Raw genomic sequence first — 24,501 nt, forward strand, 5'->3', positions numbered from 1 at the left:
TTGTTGCGTGGGCTTTTCTCTAGCTGTGGTGAGTGGGGGCTGCTTCCCAGCTGTGGCGCTCGGGCTTCTCACTGCAGTGGCTTGTTGTGGAGAAGCAGGGCTCTAGGGCGCGAGGGCTTCAGTAGTCGTGGCTCCTGGGCTCTTCAGCACAGGCTCAACACTTGTGGCACACAGCCTTAGCTGCTCCACGGCATGTGGGATCTTCCCCATCAGGATATAAACCAGAGTCTCCTGCATTGGCAGGTGGATTCTTTACCACTGAACCACCAGGGAAGCCTCTCACTATACATTCAAATAATTTTTTTAAAAACATTTTGAAGATTATGAGTTGACAGTTCACTGAGCCTCATTTTCCTCTTTTATAAAATGAGGAATCTGAAGGAAGGGCTTACAGATTTGCTGACCACGTGCCAGCTGCTGTTGAGCTCTCTGGATCCATGGTTTCATTTAAGCCTTGCAGCAAAACTTCCAGGGCAGCTCTCAGCCCCATTCTACAGGTGAGGTTAGTGAGGTTCAGAGAGGTGAAGTGATTGCTCCAAGGCATCACAGCTAGTGAGTAATAGAGCCTGGTTTTGAATCACTACATCACAGGGTGGGGGCTAATTTCTGCTTCACAGGTTCATTATGGGGCTCCTTAAATTAGACAACACGTGGGAAAATGCTTGGCAAACTTTACAGGGATGCACATACGTGAATAATGATAGTCAGCCCAAGACTGCCTTCTAACTGGCCCACCCAGTTGTGGCCCAGGGTCTGGCTCCTCTTCCCAGGAAGGCAGTCCTCTGCTTCCTGCATGGCGGTTTTCTGCTATCTGGAGAAAGCCAGAGGAGATTGAGGTGTGCGGGCATCTCTGGTCCAGCCCCTCACAAACCAGAACACCTGCTGAAAACCATAGGCTGAGCTCTCAGCTCCTGCTGCTCCTTTGGAGCCTGCATTCCTGGGACAGGAGTTGAGAGTGGGGACTGGGGGATGGCCAATCTGGACAGACCAAGTAAAGCCAATTTAAACCCTAGTTCTGAAGTCATTCTGTGCCATCCTCCTGAATATTTCACCTGAATTAGACCTTCTCTGTAGGCTCCAGAAGCCACGCCCAGCCTCCTCTAGTTCCTGGAGTCTCCCAGAGCTGTCCACGCCTGGACATCTCCACCTCAGCCCTGGGTGCCAAGGGGTTAAGCACTGGGGCCAGCTTAGCAAGTGTTTACCTAGCAGGCAGGCTGCCTGGAACCACAGGTAACTAACAGCCTGCTTTCCAGAGCTGAGGCAGGAAAATTTATTTGTCCTCACCTCCCTCCCCAGGGATGCTGCTTGGCAGAGTAAACACAGCTTTCTGTTGGCTCTTTGAGGAGATGTTCAGCAGAGGGGTGGGAGCTGGGGGCAGGGATCAAGCCTAGAGGTGCTCTGAGATGGAGTTGAAAGGGGTTCAGTCCCCTTTTTCTGGACTCTGGGCCCTACCTCGGGAGTCTGGCTTAGACTGACATTCCTAAAGATGCAATCATTATTACTGTTATTGATGGAGACCCTGACATATTGTACATCACTTCATTTAATTCTTACAAGCACCAGAAGGGTGAGGGACTCTTACTTCTGCTTCCGGATTAGGGACAGGAAATGCAGAGGTGAAATCACTTGTCCAGGACCATTCAGCCAGTGGGCGGTAGAACTGGGGCCAAACCACAATCTCTTTGACTTCAGATCTGCTGGGCTTTCTACTCTCCCTCATGGGACAAAAGGCTACTGATTTGTTGAGTACCTACTATGTGTCAGGCACTATGTTGAACATCTTATTTCAATCTCTAATTATTTCCTAGAATCCCTTTGCTACACCATCAACATCAAAAAAGTGAGATAGTACAGTTCATAACCGGGGAAGGAAACACAGGTGTGAACCCCAGAAATAAGAACAAGATGGGTTTTAGATCTCCTCTTGTAATCCAAAGGTGTCCTCATTGGATGTCCATCAGGTCCTGTGGCCCCACCTCATCCAGACCCTGATGCTAGCCAGCTCCCACGTCCCCTGCATCCTCTGCAGTCCAGGCCACCATTATCTCACACCTGGATCATTGCACTGGGCTCTGGGCTCTGCTTTTCTCTTGCTCACTGTGTCCTCACAGCAGCCAGGGGGATTTGATAAAATGTAAACCCCATGCCACCTCGGCTGCAATTCCATATTAACCCTGTGTTTTTAGTTGCTGTGTTTTGATGTTTGACATCAGGGCCTTGCTGACCCGGGAGGGACTCCCCCTTCTAGGGTAGCTAGTTCCTACAGATAGTAAACAGCTCATCCCTGAGCCTGTTTTTCAAATGCAAACCAACCAATTCAGACAAAGCCAATGCAAAAAAAAAAAAAACAACCCAACCAATCGAGGCAAAACCAACCACTGCCAACAAAGGTCTGTCTAGTCAAGGCTATGGTTTTTCCAGTAGTCATGTATGGAAGTGAAAGTTGGACTGTAAAGAAAGCTGAGCACCAAAGAATTGATGCTTTTGAACTGTAGTGTTGGAGAAGACTCTTGAGAGTTCTTTGGACTGCAAGGAGATCCAACCAGTCCATCCTAAAGGAAATCAGTCCTGAATATTCATTGAAAGGACTGATGCTAAAGCTGAAGCTTCAATACTTTGGCCACCTGATGCGAAGAACCGACTCATTTGAAAAGACCCTGATGCTGGGAAAGATTGAAGGTGGGAGGAGAAGGGGACGACAGAGGATGAGATGGTTGGATGGCATCATGGACTTGATGGACATGAGTTTGAGCAAGGTCCGGGAGTAGGTGATGGACAGGGAAGCCTGGCGTGCTGCAGTCCATGGGGTCGCAAAGAGTCAGACACGACTGAGCAACTGAACTGAACTGAACTGAATCCATCACATCCTCTGTTGGGCTTTCACACTCAGTACCACGATTCCACTGCCCTATGCACTCCAGGGTCAGGGACCAGAAACAACTGGAGACAGTCCCCATGCCTCAGAGTCCACTGAAATTATCCATACCAGCCAATTCTCAGCCTGCCTGCTCTCTCACCACCTCCTCCCATGGAAACCACAATAAAGGCCCTTGCCTGTGCTCTCCCCTCCCTCCCTCTTCCTCCTGACTGACCCTGGTGCTTTCCCACGTGGCCCCTCTGTGGCATGGTGTGCCCGCTCCTCTTGCTGTCTGTGTGTATAACAAACTCTTTTTTCTTGTTTTTTGGCTGCATTGCCTGGCATGTGGGATCTTAGTTCCCAGATCAGAGATGGAACCCGTGGCCTCTGTGGTAGAAGCTTGGAGTCTTAACCACTGGACTGCCAAGGAAGTCCCAAACTGTTTTCTCAATGATAGTTGTTTCCTGGTCTGTCAGCCTCACAGCACCTAAATAATAATAAAACCTATGTTTTGAAACAAACTTGCCCCAGTGGCTTCCATCACACAAGAATATTCTTTTCACAGCTTAGAAGACCCTCCGTGATCTGGGCTCTGTCTGCTCTCAAGACCTTGTCTCCAGCCCCCCTCTCTGGCCACTGTGCTCCAGACCCAGCACAGCCATTTCTGCCATAGGACCTTTCACCCGTCTGTTCCCTCTGCCTGGAATGTTCTTCTCCCAGAGCTCATCATGGGTGGCTCCTTATCGACACGCAGGGCTCAGTTTACATGTCACCTCTGCAGGGAGGCCTTCTCTGAGCACTCGCTGTCAAGGAATGGCAATAGCCTGTCGTCCCAAGCGTTTTCCATGTGCTGGGCACCATTTTCTGTACTTTCCATGTACTTACTCTTTGAATCCTCACAACAACTCTGTAAGGTAGGTATAATTATTTCCGTGTGCAAGAGAGGAAACTGTAGCTCAGAGAGATTAAGTGACTTGACCAAAGTCTCACAGCTAACAGGTAGGACAGCTGGGATTCAAATCCCGCAGCCAGTTTTCAGAACCCACACTCTGAACCATGCACCTTATCTCCTGGTGCAGAGTATGTTTACTATAACTATTATTATTACTATCGTTTTGAACAAAGGCTGAATTTCACCCACCCATGTTCTTTAATTGAATATGAATACTTCAGGGGAGCCACTGGCTGTCCACTTTGCTGTAGCCCCTCCTGCTTCCTATTGTCTTGCACCAATTTACCTGACTTGCTTGGACCCTGAAGGCATTCATGTTTGCAATCTCTACTGGGTGCCTCTTACTCATTCACTCTTTATATACCTATATACATATATATATATATGCGCCATGCCTCAGGGCACGTGAGATCTTAGTCCCCTGACCGGTGATAGAACCTGTTCCCCCTGCATTGGAAGAGCGGAGTCTTAACCACTGGACTGCCAGGGAAGTTTTTCACTCAATCTTTTAACCAACACCCACTGTGCCAGGTACAGTGCCAGACCCACAGAGATGAATAACATGGCATCCATGCCCTCCAGAGCCCAAGGCTGTGTTCAGAGGAGACGGGCACACAGGGCACCTCACTGCCTTGTGATGTGTACTGTCATGGGGATGCCAGTGAGTGTCAGGGAAACCCAGGGGTGCCGGGGTCCAGCCTCGGCTGATCCAGGGAGTTCGAAGCGGGGATGGCGTTGGCGAGGATCAGGATACAGTAGCTTCAATTAGATATTAATTAAAGATGTACAGAGTAATAGAATGGGGATAGCTCAGTAGGAAAATTCAGTGGAGAAAAGAGGCTGAGTAGCTTGGTTTACGCGGGAGACCAATAAAACTTCAAGACAAGAAGCTCGTACCACTTACGTAGGCCGCAGGCGTCCTTCCTTTCTCCCGAAGGAGAGGAGACACTGAGGCCTCCCCAGTCGGATCTTAGAAGCCCAGGCAAAATTAGTAAGCTTGGTGGGTTCCGCGCTCCAGATGGAGACTCAACCAGAGTTTGAGAGGGAGAAAGACATGGGGAGACCAGTATTTCGAGGAACTGATCCCAATTCTTTATTTTCCAGAGTCTGTTTTTATACACTGAGATGTTATACAAAAGTCACGTGGGGACAGCAGTCCTGACTTTTATTAAAGTCAGGTGCTTCACACAAATGTATACAGAGGTCTTAGGGGTGTTACATCATCTTCTGGCCAGGGGGCCTGCTGACAATTTACGACCCTCTCCTTGTGACAGCGGTCAGTCAACACTTATTTCTCCAGGGGTGATTATTCTTAAAACAGACGCCACCCAAATAAAGTTACATTCCTATAGGGTGAGGGTATAGTGAGTTTTAGTTAAGGAAAGAATTTACTTAGCCTAAGGTCTAACATGATTAATATCAAAGGTTAATAGTTATTTCTTCTATATATTCATTAATGTGTGTAAGGGCAGGGGATGTGGAGACTTAGCAACAAACATTGGCTCAACAAATGAAAAACCCTTCACCAATACAATTTCTAATCAGCCCATTATACTTATACTAATAGTTTTCTAACTTTTCTAAGGAACCTGTTTTTGGAAGGTTTAAAGCATCTCGTGCCTCTCACGGTTGGGAGGCAGTGAGCAATCACATGTGGCCGGACAAGCCCGTCAGGCAGGCTAGAGAACCTTCAGAGGAGTTTGTAGGTTAAAACACTCTTGTCACGTCCAGGAGTTTTTATTAACTGGAGCTCTAAGTTAACTCCTTCTCCGAAAGAGGTGGTGGGGGACAGTCCCCTGTAAAGTCAGAGGTGTAGGTGAGAGCACAAAGTAGTAAAGTAGGCAGGCTCTGGTTATGGGGGTAGATGCTCGAGGATTTCCAGGGGGACTCCTGAGGCTGGATCCCGCCTTTGCGTATGTCGGAGCCTCCTTACTCATGACTTTTGCCACGGGCGGAGTACCTCACTCTGGCCCCCAACACAGGGGGATTCAGCCAGGAAGGATTTCCCAGAGAAATTGACATCTCTGCTCAGTTTGAAAGACTGGACAAAGAGCAGATGGGAAAGACATAGCACCAGCAAATGGAAAGAGCACAAACAAACACATGTGGGTGGCTGAGTGCATGCCTGTCCACGGACCAGCTTGTCACTGTGGATGAGAAGGAGGAGTGAATCTGATGGGCAGGGAATGCTGAAACAACTTCAGAGACCCCGATTCCTACCCTTTCCCTCTGCTGCTGCTGCTAAGTCACTTCAGTCGTGTCCGACTCTGTGCAACCCCATAGACGGCAGCCCACCAGGCTCCTCCATCCTTGGGATTCTCCAGGCAAGAACACTGGAGTGGGTTGCCATTTCCTTCTCCAATGCATGAAAATGAAAAGGGAAAGTGAAGTCGCTCAGTCGTGTCTGACCCTCAGCGACGCCATGAACTCCAGCCTACCAGGCTCCTCCATCCATAGGATTTTCCAGGCAAGAGTACTGGAGTGGGGTGCCATTGCCTTCTCTGTCCTTTCCCTCTAGCCCAGAGTTAATAAGTAGACCTGCATTTAGGTCCCTGGCTTTGCCAGTTATTAACTGCAAAACTTGGGCAAGTCTCCTGTGAATCTCAGTTTCCTGACCTGCAAACCAGGAATGGTACTACTGATGCCTCAGAATCTCCGTGCCAACTGAATGAGATAGGGTGCACCAAGCACTTGGCACAAACACAATTCTTATCAGTTCTGAACACTGGAAGCTGGAGATGATCTGGTGTAGGGTGGCAGGGACGGAGTGAAATGGATGTTAGATGGATCACAATGGATTCAACACATGTTTTGGCAGAGGAGATAGCACTTGCAAAGGCATGGAGGGTGAAAGCACATGGCACAATTAGAGAATGTTATGTACCCAATTACTTTGCTGTGCTGGAGCAGGGGTGGCTTGAGTTCCCCCAAAAGCAGACCCTGAGATTTGGGTGCTCTGGAAGGTGATTTCAAGAAGCAGAAGGGATAGCATGGGGAAAGTGAGGCAAGGAGGGGAGAAAATAAGATGGGGAGCATACATATGCAGCTTACTGCTGTGAGCAGCCGGGTTCAGCTCCCTGAAAATTCTAACAGACAGTGTGAACTGCATCTCAGAATCATCCTATCTAAGGATGGGGAGTCATCACCTTCTGTGATGGCTGAAGGTTGCCCTGGAGGTGGGGGCCATGTGCCTCTCCCTTCCTCGTTCATAGATGCCTAAGAAAGCCCCCAATCAAGGAAGCAGAGAGAAAAGGGACTCAGAGTGGAGGAGCTCCCAGTTGCTGGAGACCACCACACTGGCATGGGGGCTCAGAAGGGATGAGGGGATAGGACAGAGGGATCAATGTTGTCTGCGACTACCTCTTTGAGCCTCTGTTTTCTTGTCTGAAAAATAAACTATGACATACTTCCCAGGAAGACTAAACGACCTAAAGGATTTGAAAGTTCCTAATGACATGTCTGACACGTAGTAGGTAAAAGAAATGGAAGGTATGGTTAGGCTCAGCTCTGAGGCCAGGTCCTCAGAGAATCCTTCCCTGATCATCCTATTGAGAATAGCCACTCCTTTTATTCCCCATCAAAGCATCTTATTTCCTTTAGAACATTTAAGAGTGTGCAATAGGGCTTCCCTGGTCGTCCAGTGGTTAAGAATCCACCTTGCAATGAAGGGAGCACCAGTTCAATCCCTGGTCCAGGAAGATCCCATATGCTGCAGGGCCCCTAAGCCTATGCTCCACAACTACTGAGCCCTCAGACAGAAAACACTGAAGACTGAGAGCCTGGAGCTAGTGTTTCTCAACAAGAGAAGCCACCACAATGAAAAACCTGCACACTGTAACCGGGGAGTAGCCCCTGCTCACCGCAACTAGAGAAAGCCCACACACAGCAATCAAGATGCAGCACTGCCAAAAATAAATACATTAAATTTAAAGAGTATGCAATTACCTTGGCTATCTGTTTATTATCTGTCTCCCCTCAATAGAATGAAAGTACCATGTGGGTAGGGAATTAATCTATTTCAGTTCAGTTCAGTCGCTCAGTCGTGTCCGACTCTTTGCTACCCCATGAACCACAGCATGCCAGGCCTCCCTGTCCATCACCAACTCCCGGAGTTTACCCAAACTCATGTCCATCGAGTCAGTGATGCCATCCAACCATCTATCCTCTGTCGTCGCCTTCTCCTCCTGCTCCCATTCCTTCCCAGCATCAGGGTCTTTTCCAATGAGTCAACTCTTCGCATCAGGTGGCCAAAGTATTGGAGTTTCAGCTTCAACATCAGTCCTTCCAATGAATACCCAGGACCGATCTCCTTTAGGATGGACTGGTTGGATCTCCTTGCAGTCCAAGGGACTCTCAAGGGTCTTCTCCAACACCACAGTTCAAAAGCATCAATTCTATGGTGCTCAGCTTTCTTTAGAGTCCAACTCTCACATCCCTAAATGACTACTGGAAAAACCATAGCCTTGACTAGACAGACCTTTGTTGACAAAGTAATGTCTCTGCTTTTTAATATGCTGTCTAGGTTGGTCATAACTTTCCTTCCAAGGAGTAAGCGTCTTTTAATTTCATGGCTGCTGTCACCATCTGCAGTGATTTTAGAGCCCCCAAAAATAAAGTCTGACACTGTTTCCCTATCTATTTGCCATGAAGAGATGGGACCGGATGCCATGAGCTTAGTTTTGTGAATGTTGAGCTTTAAGCCAACTTTTTCACTCTCCTCTTTACTTTCATCAAGAGGCTTTTTAGTTCCTCTTCACTTTCTGCCGTAAGAGTGGTGTCATCTGCATATCTGAGGTTATTGATATTTCTCCTGGCAATCTTGATTCCAGCTTGTGCTTCTTCCAGCCCAGGGTTTCTCATGATGTACTCTTCACATAAGTTACATAAGCAGGGTGACAATACTGCTGCCCTATTTTCAGCACTTAATTTTGTTACTACAGTAACAGTAATGGATCCTATTGTTATTATGGCAACAATAATAGAGAAGGACAGTTACTGTTCTTGATCTTTATTAAGCATATACACTCTACTTGTTTGTTGTTGTTCAGTTGCTAAGTCATGTTGATTTTTAGTAAACGTATACACTCCCCCTGTTAACAAGACGTTAAAAGAGGATTCATCCAGACTCCAAATGGGTCCAGAGATGATAGAGACAAAAAGTGATGGCTCTTGAGGGGATGAGTGATTGTAAACTGGGAAGGGACAGAGACAACATTTTGGGGGTATTGAGAATGTTCTACATATCAAACTGGGTGATGGTTACATTCAATTTTTGTTTAAAGGTTGAGCTGTACAGTTAGTGCACTTCACACACTTTATTGTATACATGTTATAGTTTGATTTTGAAAAGCATTGTCCATCAACTTCAGCAGGTAGGGAGGAGAAGAGAAAACCCAAAACTGGTCACTCAGATGCCAACTTACAGTAACTTAGGGACTTCCCTGGTGGTCCAGTGGTAAAGAGTACGAGCTCCCAATGCAGGGGGCCTGGGTTCAATCCCTGGTCAGGGAACTAGATCCCACATGCCTCAACTAAGAGTTTGCACACTGCAACTAAATATGCCACAACCAAAGAATCAGCACGCTGCAATGAAGATCAAAGATCCCGAGTGCTGCAACTAAGACCTGGAACAGCCAAATAAACAAACAAGTTTTTAAAAATGAATAAAGTAATTCAGCAACAAGGTAAAGGCTGGAGTGGGATGGTAGTCAACCAGAGGAGATCCTTGGACAACTGGAAGATGGGATCTATAGTGAAAGCCTGGGAAATTAACCACTTGTTAAAAACTTAAAGCATTTGGGTTGTTTATCTCCAAAAAGACTAGACTGGAAGGAAATGCATTTGAACTCAAGTATTTTATTTTGCAACAGGAGTTTGGGCCCAAGGTAGATCTTCCTAACATTGACAAAGGAGGCTGTGACATTCCTCTTCCTGAGAAGTTTAAAACTTAGTTGGCCAGCAGATGTCCCCAGCATGGCCTAGTCTGGGAGTGGGAGACAGAGAAACCAACTGCAGTGGCCCCTGTCCTAACTAGGGACTCTGATTAGTCATATGTTCTGTGCCAGCTGCAGAGCACTAATTAATTAGCTAAAGAGAACCATCTCTGACGTGCACTAAGCTTTTCATGTTCTGCCATCACCGCCACCAACCACAGCTTTAATTAAATCTGGGCTTGATTACCACAGTGTGGTGCTACAATCACTCTCCCCTGGTGACTTTATTTTGGTTCCTGGAAGGATGGTGGTGGTGACAGTATGTCAGGAGAGGATGGTCTAAAGAAGCCTGAAGCATGGAATCTGGACACTGGCAATTTGAGGGTATGTGGTTGGGAGGGAGGAGGGATCAGCTGTAGGACTCATCGCCTGACCTCAAAGAACTCACAGTTTACTGGAGAGTTAAGACCTCCCACTGAAGAGATGGCACAGGGCAGTGTGAGGTAAGCCCCCAAATGAGAGGTGCCCACAAATATCCCAGCAACTGAGAGGGGGCAGAGGTCGTTTGGACTGGAGGGGAATCAGGGAGGCTTTGGAGAGGGAGGATCAAGAGGAATTATTAAGGAAGAACTGGATTAGACAGCCACAAAGCAGGGCAGAGTGGTGGAGAGAAGAGCGTGAATAAAAGTGTGGAGGAAACAATGAGAACCTACAACATCTTGAGACTGGATGAACGTAGCTGGGGGCAAGGCAGAAGAAGGGCGATTCCTGTCAGGAAAAACAAAACAAAACAAAACAAAAAACCATGAGCAATACTTCGGAGTAAGTGGTGGTTTGGGGCAGGTTGCGGAGGACCTAGAATGTCAAGCTAAGAAGCTGGGACCTCATTCAGCAAAGAGTAGGAAGTCTTTGAAAGTTTCTAAGTTGCCTGGATGATCCAATGTTCTTATAAAGTTTACCAGACTCCTGAGGACGTGGCCCCGCTTCCCCCATCAGGCGTGCCTCGCGATTCCATTCCTCACATTGTGTGCTCCAGCCAGAGTGTTAAATATTCTTCATACTCTCTGTATTCCTGGCCAAGTCCTCTTCCTTCAGTTCTCAATTTTAACATTTCTCTAAGATCTTTATGAAGCCTTGAAGACACCGTCCTATTTACCCCAAGCCTGGGCAGCTTCGCCCTTTCAAGAAGGCTCCCATAACCCCTTGCGCTTTCCCCATTAGAGCAACTATCGCTGTGTAATTCTTCGTTTGTTGGGATCCTCCGCTAGACTGTGAATTCTTCTGAGGTTAGCAACACTAACTTGTTCACCAGCGTGTCTCTGAGAACCAGCACAGGGCCGGCAAAGTGAGGGTAGATGGAGGAGGGGCTAGAGCAGAGGGACAGGGAGGAATCTCTGTTTCATCTCAGTTCTTGGCCAGGAGTTTCTGAAGGACAATTGAATATCACACGTGTCAACAGGTACGTGTCAACAGGTACAGGTTCGTAAAGGGCACAAAACAAGCTCAGACCGCCTCCTTAGCTCCCCTGTGAATAAAGCTGATCCCTGTCTATCTCCAGGCACACCCAGGAATTATTTGAGGAACGGTGAGGCGGAGGGTTACTAACCGGAACTATAAACAGTAACCCTCCGCTCGGGCTTTGTCGTCCTGGTGGCGGCTCCTCGACCACCAGGGGGAGGAATCGTACTTCATCCCGAACTTCGGAAGGTTTCACACAACGAAGAGGGGCCGTGTAGAACTCTGGGAATTGTAGTCTTCGGATCGTATGGGCAATCTTCGCGGTGCACCTCGGGAATTATAGTTCTGGACAGAGGTGGGAAATGCTTTTAAGCGCTAATGTCGAGTTCTGGAAACTACAATTACCAAGGGGCCACCAGCTCCAGGGCAGTTTCTTGCTTCCGTCGAGTTGACCGTCTGGGCTGTTTCTGAGGGTCAACGTGACTCGGTAAGTTTGGAGAAAACCTCTTTTCCGAACTGAGGTGTCTGCGGATTTTGTCACATTCCAGCCCTGTTTGGGGGCGCCTCGTCTCAATCCCAGGAGCTCCCCATTAGCCTTTCACCTTTTCTGTTTCCTGAGACACCTCCAGTATCCACCCGCACCCTTTATTCTCCCAGTCATCTTGCATTGTCACTCGGCGCCCCTGGAGCCCCACCGTGAGCTCTCAACATACCCCCTCTGAAACTCGGGCTTCTTTGTGCTCTGCATCTTTTATGTGCTTCACTCTTACTCTCACTTTCTTGGTTTTCATGCTAATGGAACAAGGGTCACCATTCCTTCTTCCCAATCCACGGAGTTGCTCAGAACTGGAATTCAGCAGAGCTGGGTTTTATTATCGCAGCTCTGCAAATCCTTTGCTGTGTGACCTTGGGCAGATCATACCCCGTCTCTGGGACTCACTCTCTTCATCTACAAAGTGGAGATAACAGTTGCTCTCAGTCTTAGCTTGAGGCTATGTTCTGGAGCCAATAAGCTAATATGTGTGAAAGTACTTTGTAAACTGTAAAGCCTCCACAAGCGAGAGAGATTATTTTTACTGTAATTATTAATGCTCTGAAATACTCTCATCTTGGCTCCTTTTACAGCTCTGCCCCTTTGTTGCTCAAACCTGCCCCTTGAGTGCTTGGTGTCTCCATTCTCTAAGAACAGGATGATATTTCCTCACTTCCCCAGAGACCACAGACTAATGAGAGCTTTGTCTGAAAGGAAGCCCCAGAGAAGTGCTTATCTTGGACTATGTCCTGAAATAGCCAGGGATGAAAAGTCCACACAGCTGGCAGAAGGGTGGTCCCTGCTCACTGGAATCAGGGCCCCAGCAGGAGATGGACAGCTGCAATGTAAGCCCTCTCTGTTCCCTTTGGGCTCTTCTGGGCCTATATAAGGGCTTCCCTGTCAGACGATAAAGAATCTGCCTGCAATGCAGGAGACCCGGGACTGATTTTGGAATAGGTGTCTCAGACCTGATAAGACTGGAAGGAAAGAAACCATTTTGTCCAAGGATTTAATTCAGAAAACCACAAATCACTCCCCCACCCCCGCAAAAGAAAAAAGCTTGGCTGGGTATAATGAAAGAGAGACATAACATTGTTAATTAATTCCTAACATTTTTATGAGCACTTAAAATGTCCCAGACCCTAGGCAATATCACATTTGTTACTAAATTTCACTTATGAAATGTCCTCATTTTACTCACAAGGAACTTAGGCTAAGAGATCATGTAGCTAGTTATGGTTTTTGTGCCCTCTATATGTTAGGTGTTTTACATACTTTCATTTAATCCTCATCAGCAATTTCATGAGTGACTGTTATTTCTATCATGTGGAAAAATTATAAGAGGCTTAGAATTGAAGGAACTTGCTCAAGGTTAAACAGCCAGTTAAATGGTAGAGGTGGAATTCGGTCACCAAAGCCTTTCTTTTCCCACTATACCATGTAGTCTAATCTTTAGATCAAAAAGACATCGATTAAAGAATTAAGAGGGTGTAAATCAAAGCCAAATAAAAGAAGCATTTATGGGGTCCCTCAGTGTGGGGAAAGCATGAGGATAGATGGTTTATCCTCCAAAGAAATGTAAAACACATTCTACCTCTGTAGCATATCTGAAGAGATAAGGCATAAGTGTGTAAACTTAAATAGCATTCATTGGATCAGTTGATTGCAAATTACTACATTAAGCCAGGAACTGGCAGGAACATGCTTCTAGGTGGCCATGGGGATTAAACCAAGTGATATCATAATCATTATCTTTTCGTTAATATGAAAATGGTGGACTGGAATACCATATCCACTCAGTAAATGTTTATTGTATGCACACATCTGAAAAAAAGAAAAATCCTGGGTACCATCTGGACCAGAGGTTCTTGCACCTTGGGGATCAGAAAGCTTGGGAAGCTTTATAAACTAATTGATCTCTGGCAATGGGGGCCCTAAAAGCTTTGTTTCTGAAAAGTTTTCCAGGTGATTGTGAAATAATAGATTCAGGAACCTCTGATCCAGATTCTACTTGGACCACTTCTGGGAGGCAAGTCACTGATTGAAAACTGCTCGTTGTTGTTGCTCAGTCGCTCAGTCGTGTCTGACTCTGCAACCCCATGGACTGAAACATGCCAGTCTTCCCTGTCCTTCACTACTTCCTGGAGTTTGCACAAACTCATGTCCATTGAGTCGGTGATGCCATCCAACCATCTCATCCTCTGTCACCCCCTTCTCCTGCCCTCAAATCTTTCCCAGCATCAGAGTCTTTTCCAGTGAATCAGCTTTTTACATCAGGTGGCCAAAGTATTAGAGCTTCAGCATCAATCCTTCCAATGGATATTCAGGGTGGATTTCCTTTAGATTGAATAGTTTAATCTTCTTGCAGTCCAAGGGACTCTCAAGAATCTTCTCCAGCTCCACAATTTGAAAGCATCAATTCTTTGGTGCTTAGCCTTTTTTATGGTCCAACTCGCACATCCGTACATGACTACCAGGAAAACCATAGCTTTGACTATATGGACCTCTGTTGGCAAAGTGATGCCTCTGCTTTTTAATACACTATCTAGGTTTGTCATAGCTTTCTTCTGAGGAGCAAGTGTCTTTTAATTCCATGACTGCAGTCACCATCTGAAGTGATTTTGGAGCCCAAGAAAATAAAATTGGTCACTGTTTCCACTGCTAGAGTAGGTACTAATTCAAGAGCTGTCCTGAGGCAGCCTGTGATTGGTTATCAAGTGAGTGATGCAGACATACTCGAGTGGAGAAGAGGGAAGATTGGAAGGACTTGGGAAGCTTCACAGAGTACCAGAGATTTCACTAGGCTTTGATGGATGGGGCAGGTTTGGGTGGGTAGAGAGGCTTTTAGGTAGACATCACCTCAAATTGTTTAGATAAGGTGAGCCAAAGTAGGTAGAGATACCTGGACTGAGTTCCTTGGAGAATTCCTTGGCATTTATTAGATATGACACTGGATGCTCTGTGGATGTTTCTTAGGCAAAAATTTGCAAGTTAGACTGGATTTTCCCATCTCTCCGTTCTACTTGGGCATCAGTCAATATGAGCCCAGAGAATGCAGAGATTTTCACGTTAGCCTCACTCTGTCCAGTTAGCTTCTTTAGTTTTTATTTATTTCCTAATTCAATTTAGTTGATGGCCTTCCCAGAAACTTTCCAGGATTACCAGAGAGTTCTGCTCCCCTTCTGTTACAGGCATTTTTGAGTGCCCTTGTCCTGATGCCTATCTCATGCAGTGTTCTGTTTTTGGATTAAGACTAGCATCTCTTGCTATAAGCTAATATCATTCTGGTCACCCAGTCCTGAAATCTGACTCATCTTTGGCTCTCCCTTCTTGCATAACTCCCCAAATCCACTTAGTTGCCCAAATCCTATTGCTTCTCCTTTTCACTCAATCAGCAAATATTAATGAAACTTCAGCTGCTTCACTGTCTTGTGGGTGACCTATCCTGTGCCTCCTCCTCTCCTGCTGTGGGTCCTCTGTGCCTTTGCCCTCAAGCGGAAAAGGTCAGGGTCTGAGACTAAGCAGCACATGTTCAACTTTCCTTTGGCTAAATAGCCCACTCACTACGTCAGGAGCTTAGCCTCTTTTTAAAAAGAATTCGGTTTTTAAATTTGCTTCAGAGAAACAAGATGAAGCAATTCTATAGTAGAAAGAATATCACTTATTGTCTTCCAAAGTTAAGTAGTATGGCATTAAGATTATTGCTCGTCTGGAGTTTTCCATTAGGCCAGACAATTGGAAGTTGGCAGTGAGGAGATCTATGTGTAATAATAATTCTGGTAACCTTGAGCATTTCACTTAACCTCTTAGAACCTTGATCTCTTCATCAGTAAAGCACATTTCTGAAGTGAGCTGAGTTGCGGTGGTGGTGCAGGGGATGACTGTGGGGAGAAGTGATCCCTAAGGTCTCTTCTTGCCCAGGCATGTTTAGACTCAAACTACCTAATCCTTCCCAGAGCATCTTAAAGAAAGCAGAGTAATGCAATGACTGAAAATGTGGCCCAGGACTCAGTGGATCAGTTTAGATGCTTTTGGTTCAAGCAGTAGAAATCTAAACCCAGATGGTTTAAACAATAAAAAGGGATTTATTGGCTCTTGTAACTAGAGGTCTAGGAGTGGGCCAAGTTTCAGGTATAGTCGAATCTGGAGATTCTTAATGTCTTCACAAATAACTCCATTTCTCTATGATTCTCTCATCTCTGCATCCTCCACGGGTACTTTCATTCATAAGGTAACAAATTGGCTGCGACAGTTCAAGGCTTCACATCCACACATCATGCTAGTTCAAAACAAGAAAGAACTTGTCCACACTCGACCATCAAACCAAAATCCTGGGCTTTGCCCTGGTTGGCCTAGTGTATGTCATGAGCCCACTCTTCTCCAGATACTGATGGGGGATATGTAGGGCTGATAGGTCCAACTCTAGAGGTTAGAGAGGTGTCAACCCCACCCAGATCACAAGGGATCTTTGTAGGAGGGAAGGACAGGATGAATGTTAGGAAATTGGACCACATTCTCTACTGTCACAGCCACATTGCCCATGATCAAATTCTGGCTCTGTTCACTGTTCTTGCGTAAATTGCCTCACTTTATTAAGCATCAGCTTCCTCATCTGTAAGATGAGCTAGCAATTCATATCCCAGGGGATTATTGTAAGGATTTCATTAAATAATATATGTATGTGAAGCCCTTGGTGTAGTTCCTGGCACAGAGTAAGCTGTGGTGCTGGCGGTGATGTAACTGAAGAGGGAGGGAGAGCAGTGGCGTTAGTCCCGATTTAAAAAGTAACCTCAACTTCCCTGGTGGTCCAGTGGTTAAGACTCCCCAATGCAGGGGCCTGGTCAGGGGAACTACATCTCACACGCTGCAGCTGAGACCTGGCACAGTCAAAAAAAAAAAAGGACATCCTTGTTTTAAAAAAAACAAACAAGAAGCAACCAAGTTATAGGGATGCTTTCTAGTCAGAGTGTGCAAGCCTGCCACGTGGAAGGCTCCTGTTTGATCTCCTGCCCACATTATACTCTAACCTATTTCTGGCCCTTTCTACTCTTACATTATGTCCTTTATAAAAATGCTCCCCTCTCCCCTGCCTCTAAAATCTTCCTCATATTTAAGACCCAGATAAGTGCCTTTTATAGTTTATAGTTTAGGTCAGTGATTTTGAATGTATGTCATCGGGTCTCCCCACTAGCAGAATCAGTGCGGGTTAAGAGCTCAGGTCTGGATTAGACCTGAGTTTGCCACCTAGAAGCTGTGTGACTTGGGAAAGTTATTCAACCTCTTCATGCCCTAGTCTCCTCGGTTGTAAAACAGGGTCTAAATAGTACCTTCCTCAGATGGTTGTTGAGAGGATGAAATGACGTAGAGTATGTAAAAATCTTAGGTCAGCGCTGACACATAGTAAATAATAGATGTTAGTGATTGTGTTTGTTATTCTTAGCTTCCTGCTGCTGCTGCTGCTGCTAAGCTGACGACAAGGTCTGTGGCATGTTCTCTGCAGCAATTGCTGCTGTGTTGGGCACATAGTCAGTGCTAAATGAGCATTTGTTAGTGGGTTTTGAGGAGTACAGAGGCTCTGTTTCCTTTCCATGATCTTCTCACCTCTCCACCAATAGCAACAGAAAAAGCAGCCCCCTAGACCTGGGTTTGATCCCTGGGTTGGGAAGACCCCCAGGAGGATCCCACTCCAGTATTCTTGACTAGGGAATCCCCATGGACAGAGGAGCCTGGCTACAGTCCATGGGATTGCAAAGAGGCGGACACGACTGAGTGACTAAGCACAGCACAGCAAACCTTAGTAAAGGCAATGTAGCAAGGTGGATGATGTGGAAGATTGGCTGCGTCACCGGCAGGGAGGAGGGGTAATAGGAGGGGTAAGAGAGGGGTGGCTGATGATACGAATAAGCAACAGGAAGCTGAGAGGAAACCAGCAAGAGGCGGTTCTGTGTTCCACCCTGCAGCCGTCAAGTTCAGCCACTGCCCAAGTCGTCGTTCAGTTCAGCTGGTTATGAGATGGGGGTCAACCAGTCTGTGAGCTTCCCACCCGTCACGGGACCCCACCTCGTAGGCTGTGGGGATGTGATGGAGGGGCAGAGCCTCCAGGTAAGTGTCTCCAGCATGTCTCCACTGCTTCTGTCTGCACGTCTGATGGTGTCATTCCAGCTAGGGGAAACCTGAGTTAGAGCTGGTTTGGATTTGATTGCCGAGCACCCAGGTCTCTTTCCCCTGAACTTTTCTCCTCTTTTCAATTAGAGACATCTCAACAGAAAGAGATGATGGGTTCTTTTTCCCAACTTGGAGGAACTGGGGCCTCTAAGTTCAAAGGTAGCTATCTGATGTCTTGAGAGCAGGTGCCTGATCCTGGGAAGGTTTTGGATCTCGCCCTAATCTGAGTGTATGAGAGGAAGAGCGGTGGGCTATGTGCCATTGACCTTTGACGCCCCGGCCCCGAGTAGGAAAACAGTCTCCTTTTTCTCCTCTTCTGCTCTCGTCTGTTCCCCCTCCTACTTTAGTCTGGGACTTTCCCTCCTTCAGTTCCTAGGTCATTCTCTGCTGGCCCTTGAACTCTCCCCTCTCCCTTGTGAGAGGCACATACCCCCATGTAGAGTGAATGTGCTGCTGCTGCTTCCCAGGGGCCAGGCTCCAGGGTTGCCCTGGGTGCCACCAATGTCACCCCATTCAACAAGAGAGCTACGGCTTCACTTCTGGGGCTCCTCCAGACCTGGGCTTCCAGCCAAATTGAAATCTTTTGATAGCCCAAGCACTGGAAATATTTTAGTACTCCTCCAATGTAATTCAAAATACAGTTGGCTGTTTGAAATAACATAAGCCTTACGTGAATGCCGAACATAAAATTGCTTCTTTTTGGTTTTTCTGAAGGCAAAATTCAGGTATATGAATTGAAGGTAAAGTTTCCCTGTTTCAGTACTTGGCTGGTACCCGCAAACAACTGCTGAACGTGTCTGTTGGGAAATGTAGCCATGCTTGGGCTTCTTGCTCCGAGCAGCTGCTGTCTTTTTTCTCTTACAGGGCAGCTTCTTTCGACTGTTCTACCCATGCCAAGAGGCAGAGGAGACCTCGGAGCAGCCCCTGTGGATTCCCCGCTATGAGTACTGTGCTGGCCTGGCCGAATACCTAAAGTTTAATAAGCGCTGGGGGGGGTTACTGTTCAACCTGGGTGTGGGTAAGAGCTGGCGTCACCCCTGGGTACTCTCCCAGCTGTAGTTATGTCCCTTGGGGATCTCCAGGCAGACACAGTACCTTGTAGTTTGTGTTGTCCAGCCCTTTGTAGTGGGGCATCTGTTAGTCAGTGTGGTATGGAGAGTGGAGAGAATTACAAACATAAGAACTTTATTTATTTGTTTGTTTGTTTGTTTTTGAAGAGCTTTAGTTATAGAGTTAGACTGCCCTGGATTCGAATCCAGTCCTTATCATTTACTAGCTGTGGGGCTTGGGCCAGTTACTTAATGTGTCTGAACATCTACCTTTGCAGGATTGTAATGTCAGACGTATATAAAAGATGCACTCTAGTGCTGTGCTTGGGATGTAGAATGTGTTCCATAGGTGGCAACTATTACTTATGTATCCAGCATGCATTATTTCTACTCTGTGTCAGCTATAGCGTAGATTAAAGAAGCACTCTTGACTGCCAAGGAGCATACCATCTCCTGCAGTTGCCCCTCTAGCTCCTCCCTCTTCTGGGTCAGATCACACTGAGTCATCCACTTCCCCCAAAGACCTCACCATTAGGAACTCTACCGACTGCCTTAGCATCTCAGGGATTTACCCCGTAGGTTGTTCAGTACTTCCCCTTTGGATTTCTTTTCCCACTTTCTGTTGTGTTCATGCTCCCAAGGGGAGAAACAGGGAAAGAATAAATGATTGATTGTCCTGGGCTGCTCGGGTGAAAGGTGGATCTCTTGAGAGGAGGGCCACTGGGTCCCCACCATGCTTGTGCTCAGGCTGCCCTTGGGGGGCAGCCGGAGATTCTTATCCCATGTCTCTGCTAGGATCTTGTCGCCTGCCTGTTAGCTGGAATGGCCCCTTTAAAACAAAGGACTCTGGATACCCCTTGATCATCTTCTCTCATGGCATGGGAGCCTTCAGGTAAGAGTTGCTCTCCCCCAGATCTTGTCACATTCCTTGCCTGGTTGCAGCCGCTGACTCTCAGCATGTTCTCAAAAGACAAAGAAACCCATATTTCCATCTGTCAGCTCTCTTATCTATCATCCGCTTCATCCCAAAGCACTGGGTCCACCTTCTTTAGAAGGCCTTCCTCAAGCCCCTTTCACCTGGTGGAGCCTTTCAGCAACCTTCATATCTTTCCCTTCTCATGTTCTAGCATTTATATAAATACTGTTTTAGCCTTCTTCCTCTATAACAGCCCAGAAGTACTAGAAGGAGCTTGAGCTTTATGTTCAGAGAGTCAATTATTCAACATGCATCGGGGACAGCAGTGATGAAGACATTCTGGCTCCCTGCTCCGTGGAGCTTGCAGCCTCAGCTGTTAATCTCAGCCTCACCACTGTGCTGTGTGAGCTAGGACCATGGTAGGCGTCTCTGAGCCTGTATTTCCTCATCTGTCAAATGGACTCAGATGAGACACCGAGTAGGTGTGCACTTAAGCCCATACTCCTCTCCATCTCTCTACATGGAGGATTGTGGGGCGATGAACTGTAAGAGCCCCTTCGTCATCAACTTCAGGGAATGCTGGCCTGTTTTACGAGTCAGTGAAACTGTGAAAGTGAAAGTCACTCAGTTGTGACCGACTCTTTGTGACCCTATAGACTATACAGTCCATGGAATTCTCCAGGCCAGAATACTGGAGTGGATAGCCTTTCCCTTCTCCAGGGGATCTTCCCAACCCAGGGTTCGAACCCAGGTCTCCCATTGTGGATGGATTCTCTACCAGCTGAGCTACGAGGGAAGCCCAGGAATACTGGTGTTGGTAGTCTATTCCTTCTCCAGCTGATCTTTCTGACTCAGGAATTGAACCAGGGTCTCCTGCATTGCAGGCGGAATTGCAGGTGGATTCTTTCCCAACTGAGATCTCAGGGAAGCCCTTACAAGTCAATATCCATTCAGAATTCTCCCCATGAATTCTTATTTCTGCACCTTGGTGTGTTATGTAGTTATGTAGTTACGTATTAACTACTGTGCACGTGGTTCCTGTTTAAGCTTGTGAATATTCGCACTGTATGTTCATTCATCAACATATAAGTCTAGTTTATGTCCAAGAGTGTTACACAAAGTCATCTATTTTTGCCTTTACACATCCCACTTCCACTGGAACGATTGTTTACACTGTAGCCAGGGAGGTCTATTTTATTTTATTATTATTATTGTTTGCTTTGGCATATTCCTGCTCTGAGGAACATCAGTAAGTTCTTTTTATTTATTTAAAAAATTATTTTTAATTGAAGGATAGTTGCTTTAAAATATTTTGTTGGCTTTCGCCATACATCAACATAAATCAGCCGTAGGTATACAAATGTCCCCTCCCTCTTAAGCCTCCCTCCCAACTCCCTCCCTACCCCACCCCTCTAGGTTGTCAGAGCATGAGCTTTGGGTTCCTGTGTCATTCAGCAAATTCCCACTGGCTATCTCTTTTGCTTGTGGTCTTGTATATGTTTCAGTGCTACTTTCTCAAACCATCCCACGTCCCTCCCCCACTGTGTCCCAAAGTCTGTTCTCCATGTCTGCGTCTCCATCGTTGCCCTGTAGACAGGTTCATCAGTACCATCCTGCTAGATTCCATATATATGCTGCTCTAAGTCGCTTCAGTCATGTCCGACTCTGTGCGACCCCATAGACGGCAGCCCACCAGGCTCCCCCGTCCCTGGGATTCTCCAGGCAACAACCCTGGAGTGGGTTGCCATTTCCTTCTCCAATGCAGGAAAGGGAAAAGTGAAAGTGAAGTCGCTCAGTCGTGTCCGACTCTTAGCGACCCCATGGACTGCAGCCTACCAGGCTCCTCTGTCCATGGGATTTTCCAGGCAACAGTACTGGAGTGGGGTGCCATTGCCTTCTCCAATATATATGTTAGTATATGATATTTGTCTTTCTCTTTCTGACTTACTTCACTTTGTATAATAGGCTCTAGGTTCATCTACCTCATTGGAACCAACTCAGATGCATTCCTTTTTATATTTGGGAGCCCTTTGAACTTCATTCAGCTCTTGTCATGATCTTATCTGAAGGCAGGTACAGGGCAAAGTTTCCAGCCTAGTTCCTTGCAACTTGCCCACCTCCAGGTTTCCAGACAAACAGCCCTAAAGGTACTATGTTAGTTTCTGCCTCAGAGTTTTTGAGTTTTTTTCTTTGTTTGAAGATACTGGAGTTTTTTTTATTTTTTTGTCCTTGAGACATGCTCTATTTTAGAAATTAGATTATAATATTTTTATTTAATAAAATAAAGTATTTAATAAAATAGATGCTATAAATAAAATAAATTATAAATTTTTAATTATAAAAATTCTATTTTTTATATTAGAGTACAGTTGATTAACAATATAGCATTAGTTTGAGGTTTATAACAAAGCAATTCAGTTGTACATATACATGTATCTATTCTTTTTCAAATTCTTTTCTCATTTAGGTTGTTACATTACATTGAGCAGATTTCCCTGTGCTATGCAGTAGGTCCTTGTTGCTTACCCATTTTAGATACATGTCCATCCCAAACTCCCTAACTGTCCCTTTCCCCCTGGTAACCATAACTTTGTTTCTGACGTCTGTGAGTCTGTTTTGTAAATAAGTTCATTTGTATCTTTTTTTTTTTTTTGGCTTTAAGATTCCACATATAATTAACAGTGTTTATTTGTCTTACTGAGAGGGTAACAGGCAGGAAGGCCATGGGTCTCCAAATGGAGGAAATAGGCAGCAAGTGTCAGACATTTATCTCTCTCTTAAGCGACAGGAGGAAACTACAAGTGTTAGATTTTTTCCCCTTCTCTATACAAATTTAAAAAGAGGTATTGTTGTAGCCACACTTTCCGGGAAACAAACTCACTCAGAAGGACAATGCAGATAGTGGAGTGCAGTGTATTACACCAGCGGGCCCAAGGCAGAGTCTCCTCTTAGCCAAGGACCCCGACCAGTTTTTGTGAAAACCTTATAAACCCTAAGTGTACTTGCTCAAACCCACCTCCCCAAATTCCTTGAAATTAGTCTGGACAAGGTAAAGAGAGGTAGGATCAAAGTTAACCCATGATTCATGTGTCACAAGACTTGATAAACAGTGGATATTTATCAATAAGCCTGTGGTCATATCCCTGTAAACATAATAGAATTTACCACTTTGTTCTGTTACAGAGATAATTAGCATATTCTTTTAGGCAACAAGAGTCCAAGTACGAGTCCTGAGGCTCTTTTATCCGCGGGTCTGGTTTTCCATTGGTATGCCATTTCTATAGACACCAGGCACAAAGTTCAGAGTCCATTGGGAGGGTGACTGTGTGTGTAGCCTAATGTTCACAGCCTGGCCTAAGATGGAATCCAGCTATGTCTGTTTTCTCCTTCAGTATCTGTTAAAATTCTGTGTTGCCATGAGGACACCTGGTTACACCAGAACTTCAGTTCAGTTCAGTCACTCAGTCATGTCCAACTCTTTGTAACCCCATGGACTGCAGCATGCCAGGCCTCCCTGTCCATCGCCGACTCCTGGAGTTTATTCAAACTCATGTCCATTGAGTCGGTGATGCCATCCAAGCATCTCATCTTCTGTCGTCCCCGTCTCCTCTGCCTTCAATCTTTCTAGCATCAGGGTCTTTTCTAATGAGTCAACTCTTCACATGAGGTGGCCAAAGTATTGGAGTTTCAGCTTCAGCATCAGTCCTTCCAATGAATATTCAGGACTGATCTCGTTTAGAATGGACTGGTTGGATCTCCTTGCAGTCCAAGGGACTCTCAAGAGTCCTCTCCAACACCACAGTTCAAAAGCATCAGTTCTTCAGCGCTCAGCTTTCTTTATAGTCCATCTCTCACAGAACTTAACATTTTTCAAACCTTGAGCTAACCCATGCTTTTTTCTTGTGGAAATGTTTGTCTTAAGCTATGTTAATGACTATGTATTTACTCTAGACTCTGTCTTCTAGTTGGTACCACCTAAGACTCAGAACCAGTTTGTTTTACTCATGCAAATATTCTCTTAAGTTATGTTCATGAGGCTGTGTTTGCTTGGAAACCTGCCTTTCTTCAAGATTCCTGTCAGTCATGTTATGGCCCCGACAACTCACCCTGTGGTGATGTTATCTCAAAATGCATGTTGTCGGTGAGGGGCCTGGTGACATTCTCTGAGTTTTGAGACATTTCCTTTCTCTAATTAGCAGACTGCTAGTAGCTATATAACTTCCGGCTAAAGACTAGCAGGGGGGCACTCTTTCTGCCCCCTTCTAATGTCTGTGTCCGAAGCTTTCTCTATCTCTTTTAACTTTAATAAAACTTTATTACACAAAAGCTTTGAGCGATCAGGCCTTGTCACTGGCCCCGGATTGAACTCTTCTCCTCCAGAGGCCAAGAATCCTGGTGTCGTTCACGGCTCAGCAACAACCTCTCCTTACTTCACTCAGTCCGTCCATGATGCTGCAAATGTCTGCCCTAGGGTTTTCATCTGTGCTGTGCTCTGTGGCTGTTCCCTTTGCTTGGAATATTTCCTGTTCTGTTCCTCTCTTCTCCCCACCTTTAGTCTTTTGCCTGGCTAATTCCAAATTACCTTCAGGGTCTTTAGTTTTGGTGTCACCTTCTTAGGGACACCCACCCTGACATGCTT

General features: G+C 46.1%; 1 protein-coding gene across 3 annotated transcripts in view; it reads left to right on the forward strand.

Annotated features, from left to right (window-relative positions):
- The first annotated feature begins 11,532 nt into the window (after positions 1 to 11,532).
- The window catches only part of PAFAH2 (platelet activating factor acetylhydrolase 2), a 41,476-nt gene continuing 28,507 nt past the window's right edge, over positions 11,533 to 24,501 (forward strand). The window contains exons 1-4 of one of the 3 annotated variants that reach the window (XM_061392828.1): positions 11,533 to 11,687; positions 17,693 to 17,834; positions 18,762 to 18,915; positions 19,742 to 19,838. In XM_061392828.1, the coding sequence (XP_061248812.1) occupies positions 17,745 to 17,834; positions 18,762 to 18,915; positions 19,742 to 19,838 (341 nt within the window). In that variant the 5' untranslated portion in view covers positions 11,533 to 11,687; positions 17,693 to 17,744. The remainder of the gene's footprint in view (positions 11,688 to 17,692; positions 17,835 to 18,761; positions 18,916 to 19,741; positions 19,839 to 24,501) is intronic. The other 2 variants (XM_061392810.1, XM_061392818.1) reach the window with 2 other exon arrangements.

Source organism: Bos javanicus, chromosome 2, assembly GCF_032452875.1.
Source record: "Bos javanicus breed banteng chromosome 2, ARS-OSU_banteng_1.0, whole genome shotgun sequence".
NCBI lineage: Eukaryota > Metazoa > Chordata > Mammalia > Artiodactyla > Bovidae > Bos > Bos javanicus.